This window comes from Ascidiella aspersa, chromosome 9 (genome assembly GCF_963924565.1).
Source record: "Ascidiella aspersa chromosome 9, kaAscAspe10.2, whole genome shotgun sequence".
Lineage (NCBI taxonomy): Eukaryota > Metazoa > Chordata > Ascidiacea > Phlebobranchia > Ascidiidae > Ascidiella > Ascidiella aspersa.
The window spans coordinates 21,834,248-21,852,088 of record NC_139455.1 but is presented as its reverse complement, the minus strand read 5'-3'; the positions used below and the strand labels follow the sequence as shown (position 1 = coordinate 21,852,088).

The 17,841-nt window shown below is 37.7% G+C and overlaps 1 protein-coding gene and 1 pseudogene across 3 annotated transcripts in view; both read left to right on the top strand.

Annotated features, from left to right (window-relative positions):
• The window catches only part of LOC146133588 (uncharacterized), a 35,549-nt gene that overhangs the window by 7,921 nt on the left and 9,787 nt on the right, over positions 1 to 17,841 (top strand). Inside the window, exon 1 of one of the 3 annotated variants that reach the window (XM_083397012.1) lies at positions 11,757 to 12,642. The exons of the other annotated variants lie outside the window; for them this stretch is intronic. Within the exon in view, the coding sequence (XP_083253138.1) occupies positions 12,640 to 12,642 (3 nt within the window). The 5' untranslated portion in view covers positions 11,757 to 12,639. Of the gene's footprint in view, positions 1 to 11,756; positions 12,643 to 17,841 lie in introns of those variants that run through there. 3 annotated transcript variants of the gene reach the window in all.
• On the top strand, positions 1,595 to 1,726 carry LOC146133589 (U4 spliceosomal RNA; annotated as a pseudogene).

Below are 17,841 nucleotides of genomic sequence, written 5' to 3'. Positions count from 1 at the left end.
ACGAAAAATTGGGAGCGGGACTTGGCCGTTATCCAAATACAACTTCTTGGGAAAAACTGTAATGTCTATAATTCCATAATTGAAACCAAACTGCGCTCGTTTCACATAAAACTTAACCTACGTGCCACTGCAGCAAACGAAGCATTTTTCTCGTTTGTAAAAACTGACTCCGACCATTGTGTTTTCTGTCGCAATGCCCTTGAAACTATATCGCATATATTTTATAATTGGTAATATATTGAAAGCTTTTGTGAAGAAATTACATCTTGGATCCCTTTAAAGCTTTTAATTTCTTTACAAAACAATCCTGCAACTCTCCTGTTTGGAGACTGCTGTTGACTATAATCTGTTGAATTACTTACTGTTATGTGCGCGGTTCTTTATGTACCTTTGTAAGTATGCAAAGACACTACCGACGCTTTCTATGTTGATTAAGTCGATAAAACATCCTGAGTATTTCAATTCTGAAAACTTGTAACTCATAAAATTATGTGAGCTAGCCTATAGCCCAGCCTGTCGCTTCTTGATAGGTGCTAATTTTTGATTCTCGTTCGTTTTTCTATTTTGTTGTTCAAGCGTAATAATAATAAAAAAAATATTATGCTTTTCGTGTTATATAATAACTGACATTGTCCGGTTCGCCGTTCTTTTTTTGACGTTTTGTGATATTTTTTTTAAAGTTTCTACAAAATGCCTTCACCTCACCTTTGGCCGTTAACAAATGCAAGATCACTTGCTAAAGGTGAAATATTTTTGAAATTCTTAACGTTAACGAAAAACATAGTTTGCAAGCTTGTCGCCCACATTTTTTTATTACATGCATAAAATGCGGAACTGAAATTGTTTGTATTCCTGGCTTGATGACGTCCACTTGTACAGTCCTTTCTTGTATAGCGGCTCTCTTTTATTAGGATTATTTTAAGACCCATAATTAAGGTGCTGTGGCAAAACAATAAACGCGAAGATCGTTAGCTCATTAAATTTACTGATAACAGCATCTTAACTCATACGTGTAAATTATTTTTCATCAATTGGCTAACCAATTCCTAGGGGACGCTAGCTGTACTTCAATATTTAATCATGTAAATGATTTTATTTGTTTCATTTAGCGTTTGTTCGTTGTTAATGCTGCGTCAATACTGTCCTATGCTTAACATCAAAATTACACATCTGTAGATAACTAACTGAAGAAAAATGGTTCATTATGATTTTGATTTGCGAATTTCGGGCTACTATCGTTTAATACTTAAAATACAGCTTTTAGTATGATAATTATTTAATGTATGATGGGGCGCAAGGCACAAGACAATTACCAAAAAGGGCGTGGTGCAAAAAGTCAAGCACCACTTGAGTACATATTAGATGTGTTTAAATTGGAACTTATTATTGTCACATCAAATTCCCAATAAAACTTGCCTTTTAAAAGCTGCTTATGTTTAATGGAGCTTGATTTAATCGCATTAACCATCTATGTGATCCACTGTCATGAACCAAACGTTAAAGATTTTTCACTGCGTTTTGCCTTTACCCTAGGTGGCGCTATATGCCCACATGACTACTTATGGGGCAAGAGTAAGTTATTGACTTTGCTCTAATCCTGTCTAAGGTGACAGCGTAGCTGATGAGGATTATCCGAGGCGTGTTATTTGCTAGTTAGAACATCTCCATGACCCTACCCGTTTGCTTACAAAGCTATCGAAGCAATAATTGATCGGTTTTAAGAAACCCGTACAGTATAAAAAGAAAAACTAAGAAGTGGTATAAACAAGTCATTATAAAATGAGTTTAAATATCGGAAATGCATTTACGAGAAAACTTTAGTCTACGTCAAGTGATTTTTAACAAATATCAAATCAAGTCCCAAGTGAAGTTTAAAAAAAAAATAAATGTTAAGCTATTAAAATGGACAAAACTCCTGGTTTTAGGCATTATTTTGCCATGCAAACACTAAAAATGCAACAATGAGCAAACTAAGATTTTTTCCCTAAATGACTCGAGTCGACGTCAAGTCTTTTGTCCATATAATTGAAGTCAGTTAAGTCATCAGGTCAGCACTGCAATTGCCCCCTAACCACAATCAACATGGTTTTAAATGACTCGGGTCTGAAATTTTTTTCTTTAAACATTTTATCCATTTTGATTTACTTGTTTGACAGTCGACGTACGGGCGAAGATGTGTATTTGCACATCCATGAAATTGTTGTTGACTGTTAGCCGGGCCGTATATATACGCTTCTCGAGATGTTTACATTTGTGCGTTAAGGAAAACGATTTCCTATCTGATTCATCGCGTTCATAGCTACGTTTCAAAAACGTTGTGTACACTGGAAAGTAACTGACTATAACCGACGTCGGTCATTTAAAAAGTTGAAAATGCCGCAATTTAAAAAGCCAGTTAATATGTACATTACGCTGACACAGTTTGCAAATTTAGTCTTTAGTCGTTGAACAATCAACAATGAACAAAAAAACGAATTACCAGGTTTTAAATTCCCGGCAATAGTTGATACAGTCGCCCAGCGTTAGATTTAGAAAGATACATTGTGTCTCCCGTATAGCAGGGTTTCCCAAACTTTTGTCATTTTTTGTTCAATTTGCGTTCAGGTAACCTTCTCACCATTTTTGTTGTGTAACATTTACAATAAATATAGCTTAATAATAAATTTCAAAGCCAAAAAGGTCGAGTAGATCGACAGCATCCGCTCTACCTATTCAACACCTAAAGGCTCCAACTGTAAAAACTCTGATGATAACAATTGCGTCCTACCTTTTATAAGTGAAGCTTTGATTTGCTTTTCAGTCACACTAACTGAAGATGACACAAGTTCGTATCGAAACGTCTTAATCAAGATGCTGTCGATCTACTCGACCTTTTTTTGGCTTTGAAATTTATTATTAAGCTACATTACAGGTCCGTGCATAGTGTACCCTACAATAAATATGGTTGAGGAAAGTTATGTTTGTCAGTGAGGAAGGAACATGTTGAAACTCTGTTTCGCGTATGTGTGTGGCGTGGCTTTAGTTAACAGTAAGTTTGGCTAAAAAATAAGGCTCTAGGTTTCTTGCAAGTAGCGCAGACCTGTTCTATAGCGTATTTAAAAGTTTAGTATCCTCGATTATTTACCTTAACGTTTTTTGAACACAAGAGATAGTTTCCAGGTAGAAAAATACTGCGTTTGGTCAAAAAATATGTTTTTATTTAAGTAAGTAAATAAATTATTTAAATAAGCAAATAAAAAATATGGCTAAGACTTTTAATTTACATTTATATTGAATCGACAATGACACAATCCTACTCTCAAGTCACGGGTGATACAGCCACTTAATATAAGGTATCGACTCCGATTGAATAATATCTCACACCCCTAGTCGCAGTATCAGTGGTTTTGGTGTTGTATTGTTGATATTGCAACACAGCCATTCGAGTATTGTCGATTATAAACCCGTCCATGCTTCCCAGCAGTTGCTTTCACTTTGACCCACTTGATTTGATTGGTCTAGAAACACACACTTGCCTTGTGATTTGTTTCATGGCCCAGTAGTTCTTACCAAGGGTTCCATTGAACTGTTTCAGGGGTTCGGCGAGAAAGTCCTCTGAAACATAAATGCTGTTTCAAGATAAATTCAAATCTCTCTCTTTATGTGCCAAGGCGTCATGTAACCTTTTAAATTAAAAGTTTGGCCAAATTATCCTATGTAAATACAACTCTCTAATTTGACCATGCCCGAAACAAAAATCCTGGATCCAGCCATTTTAATGGCAAACATAGGAGGTGGCATCGTTTTTTTTCTTATTCGAATGAAATAAAAGGTACCAATTTCTTCTCAAAAACTAGTGTAGGTGCCACTTTAATCCAGTTTACAAACATCGATATATTTTTTTACCAAAAAACATCGTTAAAGCAGTAAACGACGACAATAAACCCGCTTCCAATGCAATGTGATAGCATGAATATACGCCAAACTTAACCCTTTCTGGATTAAGTACATTGAATTTAGAAGCAGAAAGGGTGAAATACCCAACAGCAAACAGCTAGATCATAGCGCACACCAAAGTCACACGGGAAAGCCTGAAGAGCGCTTTAGCCTAAAATCAATTATCCGTGAACTTGTGATCACACCTTAACATTAGCAGGGGATGTTATCGTTGTCATTCGCACCAACTAGCAGCTTCAATTTCACCATGCCCTTAGCACAATAGCGTTCGTGTGTCTACAACGCCACTGACTTTCGCTTTGCTGTTGATTGGCTTGTTCAAACAAAACCAACCGAGTATGTGTATTTTTCTAGTAGTTTGGCCAAAGTTGTCGTTTTTGTTGTTATTTCTGCAATTTCGTCGGTGTGTTGGCCAGGATAGACCGATTAAATCGGATTTAAGCCGATTTCTGATATTCGTAGTTTCAGTGCTTGTCCAATATTTGGATACAGCATTTTTAGCCATGATTTGCAAACCAATGCAGCGTATCGTCATCCCTAATTCAAATAGTTCGCAATCAGTATTTCGCAGTGTTGTCAACTAGTCGTTTTGAATTGGCTGAAGTCGAAGTCAAGGGTTTTGCAAAAAAAAATAACAAGTTGCGCTGAAAAATAAAACGTTCTACTATAAACTAATAAACTTGTTAAACTCGTCTGATTATTCTGAGCAATAACTAAAAATAACAAAGACGCAATACACAGAAAGTAAATATTTAACGTGCAAAAATTGAGATAAATAACTCCATTTTATTGAAAATTATTTCATGAAACAATTCATTTTACCCAAACGTTTGAAAAAATAACGTAAGTTCAGGTCAAGTCATTTCGGTCAAAAGATTAAGTCAAGTCAAGTCATTTTGCTCCTAATTCTTAAGTCAAGTTAATTGGGTCAAAGGACTCAGGTCAGTGACTTAAGTTAGTACAACGGGTATTTTGTGGAGTGACAGGCCATAAATTGCCCAGATTCCGTCGTCTATCGTGTAGCACTTACGCACCACCGCCTTGGAAAGCAATAGTAGCTCGTCAGAATCCCTTGGGTTTTTTCTAATTAAATCGCCAGCTGCTGTTAGCTTGGTACGCTGCTTGTCGGGTCGCGACTTCGGTACTTTCCCGGATCAACGCCGTCCGTAAATAAATATCCTTTGCTCTTGTTCAAATCGTCTCCTGCCTTTTTTTCTCCGCCTCTCTTTCCGTTTGTGAAGCGTAGGCCAGTTACGACTGCGGGTGGGCGCTTGCTTATAAAAGGTTTTGTTCTGTTCGTAAAAGACGCCGTTTCAAGAGTTGGAATCTTAAGGTAAATTGAATGTTTTATTTTTACGATTGCGTTTTAACGGTGTGTGGTTTTTAACGCTGTCAATAACGTTTAAAGCCGTTTACGTTTTTACGGATCGCTTTTGAGCACTGAAAGTTGTCGGAGATAATGGGTTTAACTTTCGGACCCAGAGTCGAAAATATGATGTACATGTTTTCGATTACAATGCGATATACAAGGCTTCGAAACAGAAAAATACGTTCATTTTTACAATTATTTCAAGTCTCCATAGTTGTCTTTAGTCAGATATCTACATAAGAAGCAAAAAATTACCATAAAACAAGTTTGTCGGAAACAAAAAAAATCCTATTAGATTTGGGTTAAATCATTTAAAAAAACACGGATTTTTTTAAATTAAATGTCGTTTGAGCGTTACTTATCGAACTGTCCGAAATCTCACGTGGAATAGGTGTCTGCAAGGTTATTCTTCCTTATTTAAACAATCAAGTGTTTAAAGTACAAAAAGTGGCATTTCGTGCTGCCAACTGCCCACACAAAAGACACTAAAACGAAAGTACTCGGTCAAATATACCTCTGAAAGAGCGCTACCATGGAATTCAAGCGATTGTTACCGAGCAGCACCCGGCTTAAAACGTACCCAATAGAAATGTTGCGTATTTTCTAATTAATTAACGCTACAGTCGACCAGCAACCCCTCGGTCAACTATAGCAACCTTCAGTTAACTGTAGCAACCCGTCATGGTTGTTGGCAACAATTATCGCGCAGTAAAAAGGCTGTTTCCTGTCTACAACCGAAACTACGGGCAGGTAATTGAGTTAGCCGCTTCGGTTTAGTAGGGCTGGCTAAGGTTAAGTAGTGCTGGCTAAGATTTAGTAGGTCGTCGTCTGACTACCATGCTTGTTGTGACACTTGACTGGTCTGCAGGCTCGCGTAACACTTTACACTTCACTTGTTCAGGTGGGGTCTGATTGGGTACTGATGTACTGGGTTGTAGTAAGGCTACGGCCTTGATTGGGCAGAGAAGAACCTATATGAATCTATTTCTTAGACGATATTGTATAGCCGCATTTTTCCAGAGTTTGAAAACTCTTAATTTGGGTGGCACTGCTTTTAATTGGGTGGCACTGCAAATTGCATTTTGACCAAGTCTATGTAGAATTGTAGTTAGACCACAGCTTTACATTAAAAAAGGAACCTAGAATTCTATATTTTCTTTGTTTATAGGATAGCCGTATTTCAGAGACAAATTAATTGTTATTTTTACCAACCGATGTAGGATTGTATTATGTGCCACTGATAAAAGACAATTATTTTTTACCAACGCGGAACGATTGCATTAAGGTGTAGTTTTAAACGGAAACTTTTATAGTTTTATTTTAGTTGGTTAGGTTTTGCCAATTGGATTGTGGTAATGATGCTGTATTTATTTTGGGACATCAATAATACTGTATTTATTTGATGTGGTATTTAAATATAGAAATCAGAATTATCAGGGAAACTTATTTGAAAACAAATTGTATTTTTATAGTTGAACATTGTCAAGGTGCCAGGTCCAAGTAAGGCAAAAATATAAAGTATATTTTAAATGACCAAGGTTTAAGAGATGCCCTCGTACGATGTGAGGTGCATTCTTTACCAATTACTTCATAGACTTGTTCAACTTTGGCATACGCGTGTCGATCTTGTGAGCCTAGCTTTGTAAAACGGTTGTCTGCAACAGAACGAAAGATTCCTGATATAGATAAGACCAGGTTACACGCCTCACCTCCGCAGAGATGTGACTTATACCCGCCCAGGCTGCGAGTCATTTGCGTGTTTCCTGTTTATTTGTGTCGGCCTACCGTCCTCAGTTGATTTGATCGCGCCAACAGACTGCCCGCCTTCTGTTTATGGAAAGGTATAGTTGGGCGTAGATGGATTTTTCGCCCTCCGCGTAAAGAGATGTGAGGTCGCTCATTTGTGGGCTGGAGACAAGAGGTGTAATCAAGAAAAACGAATATAAACTGGAAGCATTTAATTTTAATATTACTTACCAAAAGTTACCAGGAAAACCCTACTTATACAACCTTATCAAAGTTTCGCGGTGTGCATAAAAATTCCGTAAAACGCCAGACGAAAAAACAAGTAATGACGTTTTCTTAGCTAAAGTAAACTGTCCAGTGCAGTTGAATAAAATTGTTGTTAATAAAGGATGTTAACTAAATGCGTTCCTCGTTTTATAAACAGCAGTGACCTTATGAAAGCAGCGTTGTGATTTGTGATACCCATAGGTGCAACGAAAAGGTTGTAAAATCAATATGAGAGTACCGTTCCAACGGGTTTCCACGGTAATAAACTCAATTGAGGTTAAAAATGGACAAATATTTATCCGAGACCAAATGCTACCTACTGCTGTGTTGACTTCGATATTCAATCCACGTCTAACTACAACCTCCAGCCATTATTTTAGGATTTTTTGAAACGTTTACAAAAATACCTACCTTTGTATGCGCTCGATATTCAATTGTGCCAAAAGTGGGTTTCAGTTTTCGAGCTTTTTTGTTACCGTTTTGCTTTAAAATTACTTTTTAAGAATTTACTAGATTCGATAAACGTGTTCCACTTAACAATAAAAACGCCTTTTTTGTATCTCTTACTTTCCGCAGTCTCGTATGCATTTTGTACAAGACATAAATGGTCCACGTTGAGTTTGCCTTACCCGCAGCCTGCATTGAATTTGAGTCAGATTTGCGTCAGGAAATGGTTAGATTTTAGTCAGGAATCTACCCACAAATCTCTAATGTGATCGTATCATCTTAACACTATATCTCTCTTATCATAACGAAACGCCTGTAGGGCTGAACGTTAAAAATAAACCTACATGCCTAATTTGACAAAGATGACAGTTTGCATTATGGTTGTTGTTTGTTGGCTTGTGTGGTAGCATCTTTGTAAGTTGGAGCCATGTTCATCATGACAGTAAGGCTAGTTAATTTTTAGAAAATTGTTCAAACTTAATGTGTTTTTTTAATTGGCTATACGCTTTATTATTGCAATTACTAAACCGACATACCATGAAGGGCAGCGTTGTACCTGGTCAGAAAATGTAAACTTGGTTTAACAGTATATTGATGGAGTTAGTTGGTTTGGTTGATGGTAGATAGGTTGGTATTATGCTATAGTTAAGTAATTTGCAGCAATATCGGGACAAAATTTATGTCACTGTTTGTTACGGCAAAGCCACTACTCTTACTGCCTTATTCTATAACTTGCCGTAACAGCACAGCCAGAAAATTCTCTTACTTAGCGACTTTGGCTTAAGTTAGTTACCGGCCGTAGTAAAATAATTTTTAAACAATTGATATTGTGTTGATCATGGCTTTGACACTGTTTTGATTTCAAATCATTAAATACACGTCAAGTGATGTAATTTTAGGTCTACGAAAATCTATAAATTTTTATAAAATTTATTTATTTTGCACGAACAACGGATCTGCTATGGAGTTTGATAATGAATCTCAAAGCCGAAAAGGTCGAGAAAATCAACATCATCTTAAAGAGACGTTTTCGTTTGTCCCATCATCAGTTAATGTAATTGAAATTTTCCAAATCTCCCTTATAAAAGTTGGAAGGCAATTCTTGTCATTATGACTTTCTCATCCTGAAGTAGCCCTGTATGTCGCCGTTGTTACTCTGACCGCAAAAATGATAAAGTATAGCCTTGTGCCGGTATCTTATTCTATTACCCTCTCCCAAGAATTGTCACTCGGCGCTCCACGCAAAGTTAATAAGCACTGGCCTGTGAGTTTGTGGCGAACAATGCGCGTTCCACATATGCGCGTGAACCTTAGTTGGTAATTTGCGGCTCGACTTCGAAAAAAGAACCACGGGATTAGAAAGGTTCGTATCTATCGCTTCACGGAGCTACTGAGACATGATTTTTTAGCGTTCGGTTGATTCGCTGAACTATAACCGGCTTTGTAATTTTTAGTCGTCAAAGTTTGCGCTGGAAAACACGGCTGTTCAGTAAGATATATTTCCGTGTCGCTGAGAAGACAAAACAGTTAAAGCCGTCTTCCTCAAATCGGTTGGGTCGCCGACTGCAGTAGTTTTAAACGGTTAGACTTATTGAGATTGGTTCTGAGAAGGATTTTTCTAAAATTTTGGAATATGCAGTACTATGACATGGCTCATATTATTTAAATTAGAACTTATTTAAGATAATGTTTTTGTTTTGTTTGCTTATAAAATCTTTTGTGAGAATAATTGGTCGCCAAAGCCTCGCTTTTAAACTTACGCTTAGTATTTCAGATCGCCGCGAAAAAAGGTTGAACAATAGTCAGCTAAAGGATACATTCAAGTTAAATGCTAATTTTTGTAAATCGCGAGACAAATTTACATGCGGTATATATTATATTACTGGCGCGTTATACTGTGAAGCTTGTGTTATGACAAATTATGTCAACGCAAATTAAATTTTACTGCTGGCAAAACAATAGGATTGGTCAGTGTGACGTAAAAAATAATTTTCATGCCCACATGAAAGTTTACCCTTTTTAGATCATCATTATTCATTACCCATGCGATTTTTCTTTTTTTTGTAAATCGCAAAATAAATTTGCATGTGGTATATTTTATTACTTACGCGTTATACTGTGAAGCTTGTGTTATGACAAAAAAAATATGTCAATGAAAATTAAATTTTACTGCTGACAAAACAAAATAATGTGTCATTGTGAAAATTCTCCCTACACAAAAATCTATCTTTTCCAGGTTATCATTACACTAGAGATTTTTTTACTTTCTTTTTTTCGCTCAGTGTTCACGCTTTGAAAAGGTGAAACCACAAGTCGCCGTGTATTACGTGTGTGCTTCTTAGGACCAGGTGTTTTACTGTCGTTTATGGCCTCCTTGTGAGCTGCAATACATCGCCGCTTTTAGTGGCTTTCAAAGGTGATTGACGTCCGAACAGAATCTCACGTTTCAATACGCTATGCTTGTGGGCAATACAATATGTTTGTCTCGCTCGGTACACATCTGTGCTTAAGGGTTTCAACAGGGCATGAGGCGAACAGAAAAGAATAAGGACTTTTTTGAACAAAGTACAGACTCGGCTGTTGTGTTTCAGCGTAACTCGTTTTGTGTTAACGTCTTATTTGATGCCTTAAAACAACTTTTAGACAGGCATGTCTTGGGATAGTTGTATTACCTCGAGTTGAAGTATTGCGCCTAGGGTTGTCCGATATTATCGGATCGGATCCGATACCCGATGCCAAGTTGAAGTATCGGTACTCGTCCGATACTACGGTGGTATCGGTGCCGATAGATTTGCGAAGCGATTTCGAACCCCCAAAACAGGAGTTCTAAAACTGATTTCCATGGACACCTTGGTGATACGTGGACTAGTTTGGGGGGGTCCATGATGGCTTAATTAAAATATTGATGTACAACCTAATAAATGAAAAAAAAATGCTTTGGCGCTTTCTCCTTAAGTATCTTTCGACTCAATTTAGTTTCACGTTTGTTCGACTGAAAAACAGCAGGCTAATATATTAACTTGTTTAAAAACGTCGTCTCTAAAATTTCCATTCTGACCCTGATCCAAGCGAACCAAAAAAATTGTTAAGGGGGTGCGCGTTGAATATGAACACCTGCCCTTAAAAATCAAATTTAAGGTGTGTATTGAGAACTAGCGTTGCTGAAAGGCCTCCAAACGTACCGTGACAGCCACGGAAATATCCCATTGTTTCGCTTGGGCGGGTGCGTCGGTGGGTCTATTTTTGCATTTGGTCCTTTCACACTGAACTACACGCTTCCGAGACATGAAAAGACCGAATGCGCGCGTAATCATATTTTGGCGAAAATGCGTTTAACGAGCATGGCGTAAGAACGTCAATGCGAGTTCCAAGTAACGGCCTGTATCACGTGACGTTGGCAGCTATTCTCGTACCTAAGATGGGCTGACATTTCGTTTTTTTAAGCCTCCTACGAACTTGGCGTGAACGCCGCAGGCCTCAGAATTCAGATTAAGCCCACGGTTGCGGTTTGTGAGATTTTTTTAGTTCGCAGTAATCGGCGTTAGGCGTAAACCGAGAAAAAACTAATTGCGATGTTTTTGAAGCGATTTGAGTGAAATTTGTTTACGACGACGCCATTTTCATAACATTAAGGTCTGGCTCAAAACAAAAAACGACATATCGATTGAAGACATTGCAGCAAACAGACTGCGGTCAAGGTTTCGCAGTTGTTAGAACTTCATCGAGAATTGCGATTGACTTTTGCTCCTGTGTTGCACATTTAGCAGTTTGCGTTGAACGTAACTTTATTGCCCAAACTTTATTTGTGCTATATCCTGTTCGCAGAGTTAACTTATTCAAGAGGGCTATATACTTCAAAAAAGTAAAGGTGACTTCTTACAATTTTAGTGAGAAGAACATTTTGAAAACATGGCGAAACCGAAATGCTGGCATTTCGCTGAATTGCGTTGTCTGATTGGCGATTGTCACTGTATGATTCGGCTGATTCGCGCATTGCTGTTGTGCTTGTTATTATCGGTTGTCATGTCATGTGTTCTGCAGCTTTCCGTATTTTTTTTGCCGGAACTATCACTGAAATATAGTTTGTTTTTTCAGTCAGAACACCATCGCCAGTGCGGCAGGCACCTCGCATTGATGTTTGAAAGAAATGACGTGACTTAGACTTAGGTGTTTACTTTATTTAACTTTTCGTGAAAATTTGGTTATTTATACCCTAATATTTAAACCTAAAACCTTTTTTTGCTTTTAAAAAAAGTCAAAACGCCATAGACACGACAGCAGGCACAACGCTTTGGTCTGGTCTTTGAGGGACATGGCGTGACTAAAATGCTTACTATTTAACGTTTACTAAAATTTGTTATTTACACCTCAATTTTTGTGTCTGTTTTCAACAAAAAAGGCAAGGCACCATATCCGTGTCGTAACGTTAGTATGACGCAAATTTGCCTGTCAAAAATTCACACCATCTCGCAGCTCAAGCGCCGAAGCAGCAGCAGCGGTAGCAACAACCTCGCGCGTATCTAAAGGCCCTCTGGGCATAAAAAGCGCGAGACGCGAGTGCCAAGTCTTGAGCCTCTCGCTCGTGCGTCTTGACTGGCGTTCAGCGTCGCCACAGCGCCCAGTTTGCGGCCTGACTTTCGACTTGAGAGTGGTGTAGAGAGCTTGTGTCGCCTCTGCTACTATTACTCTGTGTTGCTGTTGGGCTTTGTTGCGGCTCGATCGAACCTGTTGTACCAGTTGTCGTTTGCTGTGCTGTGCTCTGACCTACGCAGTTGTCGCTCTGGAGTTTCCGAGACGCGTTTGATTTGGGATTTTTCGTGTTTTTGTTCTGCTTGCTGGTTTGCTGTTCTGTTTGTTGTGGCGATTCCGACGTCATGGTAAGTGAAAAATGCTGAAAACGTTTTCGTAGAACAATTGAATTTTACTTTAATGTGTCCAATTTGTAAACTTTTTTATTCAGTACGACAATAATTTTTTTTATGTGTTTCTAAATAAAAATAGTTTGTATATCTTAAATAAAGCTTAAACTATTTGTTTACTTAACGTCGATTTACCCATTTTGTTTGTTATTTAAAAAGCGTAGACTATACGCAGTATTTTTCCAGATTGGCAGTAGGCACTGTGGGGTATATGAATTGAAAAGCGGTCATTGTAGAAAGGTTTAAGTCGGGGAATTTTATTTAAAGTCAGACAGGTTTCAATTACAAACGTTTTCCCCCTTGGAATGATTTACCTGTGAAAGGCCAACAGAACGAGATCATTTTATGCGTTTTAATCAATAGGGGCTTAAAACTCGAATTTGTCTCGCGTTCCATAGTCACAGCTAAAGGGTTAGCAGATAATTTGCATTCGTGCCAGGAGAGTTAATATATATGTATTGTACATCAAATTAGAACAGACACGTTCCTTAGACCATAAAAGGCAGCCACAGCTTTATAAGTACAGCCACAAGCTGTCCTAATAAAATGCAACTGTATAGAAATAAATTATAAAACTAATCCATTGGGTACGCTATGCACGGATCTGTAATGTAGCTTGGTAATGAATTGCATTGTTATCAGTCTGGGTTTAAAGAATGCTCCAACTATAAAATCACGGACTGATAACAATTGCGTCCCACATTTTATAAGTGATGCTTGAATTGCTTCTAAGTCACATTAACTGAAAATGAAACAAGCTCGTATCGCTACGTCCTTATCAAGATGGTGTTGATCTACTCGACCTTTTCGCCTTTGCAATTCATTATCATGAAAAATCAATCACGCTGCTAGGCTTCGACTACTCTGAAAAAAAAGTTTTTGTATATATCAAAAAGTCTGCTGTTTTTGCGAAAGTCACCAAGGATGGTCGAAAGATAGCCGTCTTAGCGTCAAAAGTTCACACGAAAACGGTCATAATCGGGCAGTAACAAAATAAAGTATCAAAAACTATCAACACACAGACACACACTGAAACACAGACACAGGTGCACACACACGCACTCACCGACAACAAGGCACTCCAGATCGGAAGCTAGTATTGGAAGTCGGTAATCTTGGACTTGTTGTGTCGGTCGATTGTCGCTCTGATCTCATTTATTGCCCGGATCAAGCACAGACCTAACTACAATTGGCGTGCGCCTAAAAATACGTCATCACTACGTCATCGAGACGTGATAGGGTTCAGGGATGCTAAACATTTTCGAGTTGAGAAAAAAAAAAGATGAAGTAATACTTATTGTGGGTGTGCTGAGTAAACCGAAGGAATTTTATTGAAAGGCAAAATAAACATGCTTGTCAATTTGGTATATTTAGATTTTATTTTCAAAGTTTTAAGACATGTTATGTTTGCTTGCTTGGTACGAAAAGGGCTTTTCGACTTTTAAATAGTTAAATTTAACGCAGTTTTTGTTAAGTTTGTAACACTAATTTATGCAGGAAAATCTTTGTTAATATTTTTGAAGGATTTTTTATCGAATCCAAATTATCAAATATTTTAAGAGAAGGCTTATGGGGTTAAGATTTTTACCATCTTGTCCGATTTTGTCTATTTATGGTTGGGTTTGTTTCCTTGTTTGCACCAGAATAGCTTTTGAGTGATTAAGTCGTGGATAAATAAAAAAGGCATCTGGTTTTCAATAACGTTTAGGTTATTTTCATGCCTAGTCGTCATATACCGTTTGATCTGGATTGTATTTGCTGTTGGACTTGAAATTTCATCTGGTGACCAGGTTTAACTCCAGTTTCTGTCTCGTGATTACAAGAGCATCAAGGCTTTTACACACTTGTACACGAGCGCCGAAGGTGTGCCACCGATTTGCGTATTACTAATCTTCTTAAAAACTCAGGTCGTGCATCTGGCGCAACACAACAGCAGACAGATGTATACGTTTGTTGTGGGCGGGCATTAATTTTACATGCATAAAGAGCTGTGTGTCGTGTGCGCTGTGTACACTGTAGGGACACAAAACAGTTGCAGTTGTAGGATATCGCACAGGTGTGCTGGAGTTTTGCTTTTGCTGCTGAACTACGTAGGCGGAATAAAGTTAGTTGCTGTAAATTGTTGGTCTTTTTGGTGTGCTTTAAGCGTTTGAAAAACTGCATTAGTAACTGTAGTTATCTATTAGGTGTTTTAGTATAGACCGGATCCGTCTATTAAACGTTTCCAAAGGTTTTCTAAAATAAACTTGCAGATATCAGTTGTTATTCATCAATTTTGAAGATACAAGTGAGATATTCAATTTTTTCAGTGAAATGTTAAAAATTATTATGTGGTGCAAGTGCAACTATGGTTAATAGTTTTATATGTTTAAAATCAGAAAAAAACAGTATATGTCTGTTTAATTTTTTTCAACAGCCACACCTTACTAAAAGCCGTGCGTACAAGCGCTGGGTTAGCTATTTTAGAATTCCTAGAATCTGTGCTATCTATCTATATGCCGAAAATTGTTTATTGATACGGGCTTATCGCAATTCCCTGATAAGTGAATGTTGGTAACCACCGGAGTATCAGGCGTATTGGCGAGACTTATTTATTACGCAAATCGTTAGAATTACGGAAGTTTAGTAACGATCCGTTTCCAGATTTAGCAAAAGTCTTGATGAAAAATTGAATTTGGACTAGAAGAAAGAATGCGAAAAAGTGTTATCTCGTTTGAGGTAGAGATTTATAGAGAAATTAATCCAGCTGTACAACGCCGTATCAGTCGTTTTAGCTAGAACAGGGGTGTCCAACTCAAACATGCCTACGTGCCAATTTTTATCTTATAACTTCTTCCCGTGCCAAAAGTTTATTTTTTTCTAATATTAAAAGCGCTTTTATACAAAAAATAAAAACAGTATAGTGTTATAATATCAGAAGTTATTGTTTGTTGTCGTAATTGCTGGGAATTTTGTATTGTGAATAAACAATGACAATTGGCTGTATAACAAATTTAGCTTTTTTGACAATTGGCTGTATTTTTGGGGGGCTTGCGTGCCATTTTTTATAATGGTCTGCCTCATGTTGGACACCTCTGAGCTAGAATTTCGCAGATCGTAAGTTTTTAGTGACGATTTGTGCTCAAATTAAGCAACAAGTATAAAATCTCAATTATAATTCTTTTTTTACCGCCGAGTTTTGCTGTTTTTTTTTTATACGCGTCGGTTGAAATGTGATGAACGATCTGAAACTTCCTGTCAATGGTTTTGGATTCCACGAGGATACAACCTTTTAAATAACAAATTTAGTGAAGTTCGTCACGGAATAGTCATGCTAGCGGCCAGAAGGCGAAAATGGGTTTTTCGATCTTGTTATCGCTAGTGAGAATCGGCCTTCGTGCCCACCGCCAAAATGTGTTGGCATTTCCCGCACCAGTTCCGCGGTGAACGCGGAAATAGATTTCTGTTTGTGGACTCGAGAGGCATTTGTTTGAGTTTGAACTGTCGCTTTCGTTTTGAAAAGGTCGTTGTAAAAAGGGGTCATCCCAATTCCTCACCTATTCCTACTTTCACCAGCTTGTCAAAACAAGAGTATTTACAACTTTCATTTAAAATAAATCACACTTTATAGTAAGTTTATTTCAGTTTTTCGTGACTTTGTGTCTTTTGCTAATCGCTGCGTACCTCCTGTTTTAAAAGAAATAACTTTGAATTAAAACTTAAATTTCGAAATAAATCGTTAGCTAATATCAAAGCCAAAAAATAGTTTAAAATAGCCTCGCTCATAGCCAGGTTTTTTTCAGGTTTGGTTTGGGTGACCGCTAAGTAGTTTTAAGAGACCGCAAGTGTTTCATTTAAATACCAAAAAGTTGCAAGTCCAAAATTTGGGAAACCGCTGGAGAAATTTGGGGGTCCCCCAAAACACCTTAAAAAACACTGCTCATAACCCTATCTGTATATTTTAAAATTTTATTGAAAAATTGCTTGTAACATACAGAGAATACAGCATACGATAGTCGCAAGAATACACACCGGCTTCAAACTCCTCATAAACCCTAAATGCTGCTCGCGCACAACGCTTAATGTACCACAGGCTGTGAACCACTGTCCTAACTATAAGAAAGGGAGGCCGATAGCATTTGTAGCCGTCATGAACCTAACGTTCAAAGCAGTACAGATAGCGATTTTTCGCGAAATACGAGTTTCGCTGGTTAAACGGTCTGTGCTCTTGTCACGATCGTTAATGCTGATTGGTCGCGTAAAATAATAGCTGTGCGTTTGTGGGTGACAACCGACGTTGCTCAATCGATGCATTTGCCAGAAGCGAGCAGTTAAAAATCTACCAGAGACTAAAGGCTAGCTTTATTACTTTGTCTTATCACGCTGTATTTTCCGCGGAAAACGGCTTTAAAAAGTAAGTGTGCCCAGTGTGTAATATGCGTATTGCATTAGGTAAGCAATATCAACTTAAAATGTTATATGTTTAAAAGTGTTTTTCCTTTTAAACTTTTTATTAGTTTATGATAAAATCTACTATTTTTTGCGTTTGGAATGTGGTGGAAGCCGAGTAACCGAGAGTAGCGCACGCTTAGTGTCAAGCGCATTGCTGCCCATCCTTGACACATTTGTTTTGATATATTTTGCTATAAATTTATGACATGCGCTTATTGTTGTACTTAGTTGTCCCTCAGATTTAAAGAAGCTTTAGATGGCAAAGTCTGTTTAACGTTTTTCAAAGTATGCAAGTTGAATACAAATCATATTAACGTGTTGTTCAGTTATTTTGTAACAAGTGTTTTCTTCGAACGAAAAAAATGGATTCTGTTCTGCTACGGACTTACTTCTATTAAGAAACTATAGCTGCAATTCACACAAGCTTGGTTCAAACAAGTACGCACTGTCTAGTTGTCGACATATTTTGCATGGTGTGCAGATGCAACGTAATATTACTGACTAAAGTTCGTGACGTGCCGAGCGAATACAAAGATAGTTTAACGTATCTGCTTGTCGCACAATCATACTATAGACCAGGGGCCACCAAACTGCGGCCCACAGGCCGGATTTGGCCCGCAGAGTTAATTCTAATGGCTGCGGCGTATTTTCTTAATAAAAATATTTTAGGCATTGCACATGCGATTCTTTTAGCCACATCTCAACACGGTAACGTTAGCAATTTTA